The sequence below is a fragment of the Poecile atricapillus genome, chromosome 2 (assembly GCF_030490865.1).
Source record: "Poecile atricapillus isolate bPoeAtr1 chromosome 2, bPoeAtr1.hap1, whole genome shotgun sequence".
Taxonomy (NCBI): domain Eukaryota; kingdom Metazoa; phylum Chordata; class Aves; order Passeriformes; family Paridae; genus Poecile; species Poecile atricapillus.
The window spans coordinates 113,269,833-113,275,832 of record NC_081250.1 but is presented as its reverse complement, the minus strand read 5'-3'; the positions used below and the strand labels follow the sequence as shown (position 1 = coordinate 113,275,832).

Sequence of the window (6,000 nt, the reverse complement as noted above, 5' to 3'; positions counted from 1 at the left end):
AATATAACCTAACATATGATTAGCTCTGTGAAGATCACATAATCCAAAATTCCCATCAAAAAGCAAACCAAATCAACCCAAATATATTTAGTTTTACTTAAGAGTAATTTTTGGTATACTACATAACATCACTTCAATAGGCATAGTACTATAAAGAATTTTCTTTATTAAACGTACTTGAAAATATCATGACATAAAGAGAACAAATTACATATTATTCTATGGACTGGTTTGTTTACTCTTGTTAAAATATTTGCCTTCACTTGCATACAGATTTTTAGCAAAAGCTGATGGCTCATTATAGTTCTGTTTTTTCACTGTTGGTGGGCTGTGTTGACTTAAAAAGCACTTGTATTCATTATATGTTATGTGTGAAATGACAGGCTGCAACATGAAGGCTGAGTTTTGACATATGCATATGGAGTTCACTATGCTTTAAATGTAGGTATTTAAAAGCAAAATGTAGCCATTTAATATGTTTGTAAATTTTATCTTGGTATTTTAAGATTTGTTATAACACAGAATTTAAAATTTTGCCTCTTTGGTTCAAGACTGAATTTCTGACCAAGTTGTTCTACAAGGGCAAGGTTGGATGCAGAGTCACCTCTCAATATTCTGTGAGGTCACTGCACAACTGCCTGCTGTATTTACAAATCAACACTGACCTGCAGTCAAAGCTATGACATCTTACATTCTTTCAATAACACTTTTTGTCTTGAAAACAAAAGTATTGATGAAGCCCCAACAGTTTACCTCCTTAGAAAAACAACAACAACAAAAAAAAAACCAAAACAATTTACAGGCTAATGTGTTTCTCAAATGTTCTGTATTTAATGAGCAGTTTCAAAAGCCTCAGTGATGAATGCAGATGTTCTACAGACAGAATTCTTGACAGAGACCTTCCAAATACGCAGGCAGAGTCCCAAAAATTCATGTCATTAATTCCATTCTGCACAATGTGAATTTTTGTTTAAATTCTTTGTGGGGGCTTTCATGTAATGGAATTCCTTCACCTACAGAAATTTGCAATGACATACTTTGTGCTGGTCTGGGTAAATGTTTTGCCACATATGTCTCTTAAGCACCCCTCAGATTCAGTGATGCAACTGCACATCTCATGAACAGTTGAAGGAAAAACATCCAACCGGCAGTTGACCATTTTCAGATTCTCCTATTGCCAGCAGAGGTGGTAGCACATGGCCACACTGTTGTGACAGCTGAGTGCCACAGCAATGCACTGAAATGGAGGAGATTATTTGGGAGCACTGAGAACTGTCATTAAAAGATACCAGGCTTCTCTTTTCAGCGCTGTCAATGCTCTGACAAAATTTGTGTTTCCAGTATATGCTTTCTAGACAAGGGCAGTGCCTGAGTTACCATTGTTAAACCTCTTAAACTGTTATAGCTTTAGATTCAAAATATCTGGTGTTTGTGTCCCAAGCTCGAGATCCTATGGACAGCCATGGTAGCTTTATCTGTGGTTCAGATGTGACTTCCTTATTTAGGGACAATTCATATAAAAAAGTTCATGATGATGTCTATGAAAATGCTGGATTTTGATGCCACTTAGACTATTTAATTGCTGGATTGGTACATCGTTCCACTGAATTTAGGATGGAAAATAAATGTGTAGCCCTTGGAGGTGTACTATTAGGAAGTATGTGTGTACCAGAAGACATTTGAAAGTGATAAAAAAGTTCCCCTCCCCCAAATATTTTCAGATTATTTGGAACTAGTATAAAATTAGATCAGCTATACTTCAAAACAATGTTACTCTCACACATGTAAATCCAAATATTTCTAACGCAAAGCAAAAAAAAAGAGACATGATTTGCTCCTACATTTCAGTCACCTTTTGTCCCTGCCTTGCATTTTGAATTGTTCCCGTTGGGATGAGCTCTCCTCTGGCTTCACTTTTGAAGTATTAGTTATCTTAACTCATAGAGAAGGATGTGATAGAATTAGTCTTTCTGCTAAACAAGGAAGATGGTGGCCCTATCTCCTAAGTTCTACTAACAACTCTAAGTGGATGGGGAAAAAAAAAGGTAGTTTTGATTTCAATACAATAAATAGAAACCCCAAAATCTACTACTGAAAATGTGTACCTTTTTTCCATCATCTTCACTGGTGTTTGTCTAAGCTCAAAAGTAAATTATATTGCAAAATTACAATTAAACAAAGTTATTCATTTTAAATTTAAAAGTCCTTTATATTTCATCATTAAATGATACTCTGAAAAGAGTACTTGATCCAGAGCGATGTAATGGTCTTAAAAAACAAAGAAATTATGCATTATATGTATATATGTATAATGTATTCTTCAGAGCTTATTCAAGTTATTCCTGTCTTTTACTATCAATATATATATATATAACTTATTAAGAAGTCAAAGGGTAAAATAATTTTTCAAGCATAATGTAAAATGTCAATTTGTTGAGAGTTTAAATGGAACACAAGTTCTACCTATGATGTGAAATCACGGTTAACCATGGAAACAGTGTTAGGTGGGTTGCCTGAAACAATTTCAAAATCTTGTGGACAAAGACTATTAGATTCACAGTATTTAATTCTTAACAAAAAAAAAAAAAAGAGGGAATAAATAGATGACACACTATTTTTTGTACTTGCACTTAATTTAAAATCAAAATTAAATTCATATGCCATTATTTTTACTTGAAGAAGAGAGACTTATCCATGAAAAAGTTTTTTTTTTTCTTTTTGTGGCTTGTTTGTTTTGTTTTGTTTTGTTTTTAAGGTATCAGACCAGTATGGCTATATGTTTGCTGTTGTTACTGTCAGGTGAAGAGAAAAAAATGGAAAAAGTAGCATGACTCCATGTACGAACACAAATATGGATTTACAACAGTGCTTAAAGTGCTTTCTTATTTGAGGAGGTACTTACACAAATGTCTTTTCATGCTTATCTCCTTTGTCACCATGTACTATATGCTTGCTCTCATTTATAATATAATGATAGGGCATTATGTTCATACTCAGAGTTTAGTATATTGTCATAAAAACATCTGAAAAGAGGAAAATGACAATTCTATTTGTGTATTATTACAGCAATTTGAAAATTTTATTAAATACTCAAGTGCTTCATTTCGCCATTTATTCCTTTGCTTCCAATGTTGCTTAAAGCACTATGTAAGTACAAATAGATAATACTAAAAGCATATCCATCCTATTCTGGGGTTTAGACTAGGATTATTTACTGATGTCTTGCAGAACCAAGATGAAATTAGGATCCCACGTGACCATTTATCTGCTGATGCTGTAAGATGTCTTGCCTCCAGGATTGTTTTCCACATACATGGTTCACCAAAGGTCTAAATCTTATGAATATTTATACATTTTTATGTCTTGTTAAGTGGCAGTGCTGTCATGGGGGATGTCAAGTAGTGTACTTTAATTTGCTAGTACCAGAAGTTGTGGGAGCAGAAGAAGCTGTGGCTTGGCTGCCTACATACAAAGGGTCCAAACAAGCCACTTTGGCTGCAAAGAATGAGTGAATACAGTGAAGGACTGCAAACAGGTTAGAAAACTCCAGCTCCTGGAAGTGGAAAAAAAAAAAAAGAAAAAAAAAAGATTAAACATGAAATAGAAGAACATCCCACAAACATATAACCAGGAATGAACCACTATTGCAGCAGCAACAATTTTAATAGCTTGATGTAATTCGGATAATTACAGATAATTGTACCTTACAATTCTTCATTATAGGGACCTAGACATAGAAAATGGAACATACTGTAAAAAATTGCTTGAAGGCTAAGAGGGACAAATTTCTGGATTAAGTTCCTCCATAGAAATATGAGATCCTACTAGCTAAAGGCAAAAGAAAGTGACACTATATTATTTTTATTTTGCCCCAGGTCAATATAAATCTGGCACTTTTGCAGGTTAATTTAGATAGAAACTTTATGGCTACACTGCAAGAGTCTGCACACCTCTGGACTACTACCATTTAACCAATGTACCCATGAAAATTAATAATGGTGAGGTCCACATTAATTACATTTGTCCATCACACCTCCTCACACTATTAATTGGCTAATAAATCACACTATTAAACAGCTATTTCCTTATGCGATTCTTTAAAATATATATTAAAAAAAGAGGACATATTTTCAAAATGTGCTACTATCACATAGTGGTAATTGAGATCTGTTATTGGGCCAAAAAAAAGGAATATATTCTATGTTTTAAATTTATTAGGAATATTATACGAATTCCTTTTTCTTCTGCTTTAATTTACATTTCTTTATAGCCCCCTCAACGTGTGATTAAACTAGCTGGGACTTTGTTAGACACCACTACAGAGGAAACAAATAAAAACTACATTTTCTTACATATATAAATGGACTCCTTTGTGTCTAATTGACTTTATCTAATCAATTTTTTTTACCTTATCTTCAGTTTTTGAAGCTGGTATTTAATCAATAAATATCTGCTGTACTTGAAAACAATTACTGAGGTACTTCAATACATATAAAAGTAATACAGAGTTTACATCTTTCTGCTTTGATTCACTCCCCATACAGATTTTTTCACTGCAATGTGAAGCCAATAATTGATATCTGTGGTATATTCTACTTGTCTTACTCTCTACTATTGATATTTTCAAGCTATGTAGTGCCAGGTTTTTGCTCTTTATCTGTTCTAGGAGAATATTGAAAATGTTGTAAATTCTACAAAACCTCCTAAACCTCTCAAAATGACATCAAACTGCAATTTTCTGCCTCTTGAGATTTCCTGGGGGACATTGCTTTGTGGAATACATGCAGACATTCACAAATCCCTCATGGGTGAGGGACACAGTGTGAAAGCAGACAGCTGGATGAGCAGAATGTGCAGTGATGTACTGAATGGGTGAAACTTTGCTCAGGTTTCCTACGGCCTCAGCAGATATCCTTCAGACATGCTCAGAAATAAACTGATAATATCCCATGAGGTTCTTTAAACTCCCCTTATGACCAATTCTCAGTAAAGAAGATAAAATTTATGCCAAATTTCACAAACCTGCCAGCTATGTCTATGTAAAAAAAAAAAAAAAAAAAAAATCCATTGACAGACATTTTCAGTTTAAACCCAAAGGGAAGGGCAATTTTATCACTATGTCAAAGTGGATTTTTTCCTCCCTCCAATTTCAAAATAAGAAAATGTATTATAAATAAGAAAACAATGAGCATTCAAAGATGAGGAAACAAAGATTTATGGAAGCTATTTCAGAATAACAACTATGAATTGGAATTAAGTTACTTAATGAAGTTAACTTAATTTCATTAATATATTTATTTACCCTTTTAATACTACAAAAAAACAGCTGAAGCCTAAGATAAGGGAATAAATATTTAGTGGAACCATGAAATATTTTTTAATACCAGTTGCATGTATTATCTGTAGAGTGACTACATTTCCCCCTATGTCTCAACAAGATAGCCATATTAAAACAAATGTTACAGTTTGAGAATTGTTCAAGTCAATTAGGTAACGCTACATTACAAAGCTGAACATTGTTACTATCATAATTACAGCTACTGGACAGTGAATTTTTACAGTGCATGAGTGTAATTATTACCAAGAGTTATCACAGGTGTTTCTGCAATAGTAACACGTCAGGAATATTCTCTGCTCAATTTAACATCAGGGGAAATGGGTGAGGCAACAGAACAGCCTCTGAAGGTCCCATTTGATAACTATTATCAACAGTAATGACAACATGAAAGCTACCTTGATTGCAAAAAAGAGCAGTAATAGGTCAGCAAACGCTTGGTTATTAGTTGCGACGAAACACTATTCCTATTTCAAGGAATGCCCTCATATGAGGACATGCATTTTTAACTGGAAATGAAAGCGATGTGAAGTGCAGTAGGCTGACTGGTATGCCTGATTAATGGCTGCAACTCAGTTCCCAGAAGCCTGATTGATGGGAATAGGATCTATCAGGAACAACACTTTTCAGGCAGGCTAGCCTAAACACAAGAAATCTTAACAAAC

The 6,000-nt window shown here is 33.9% G+C and overlaps 1 protein-coding gene across 2 annotated transcripts in view; it reads right to left on the bottom strand.

Annotated features, from left to right (window-relative positions):
- Positions 1-3,112: 3,112 nt before the first annotated feature.
- The window catches only part of SNTG1 (syntrophin gamma 1), a 322,766-nt gene continuing 319,878 nt past the window's right edge, over positions 3,113-6,000 (bottom strand). For both annotated transcript variants that reach the window (XM_058832034.1, XM_058832033.1), the window contains exon 18: positions 3,113-3,553. In XM_058832034.1, coding sequence (XP_058688017.1) covers positions 3,395-3,553 — 159 coding nt within the window. In that variant the 3' untranslated portion in view covers positions 3,113-3,394. The remainder of the gene's footprint in view (positions 3,554-6,000) is intronic.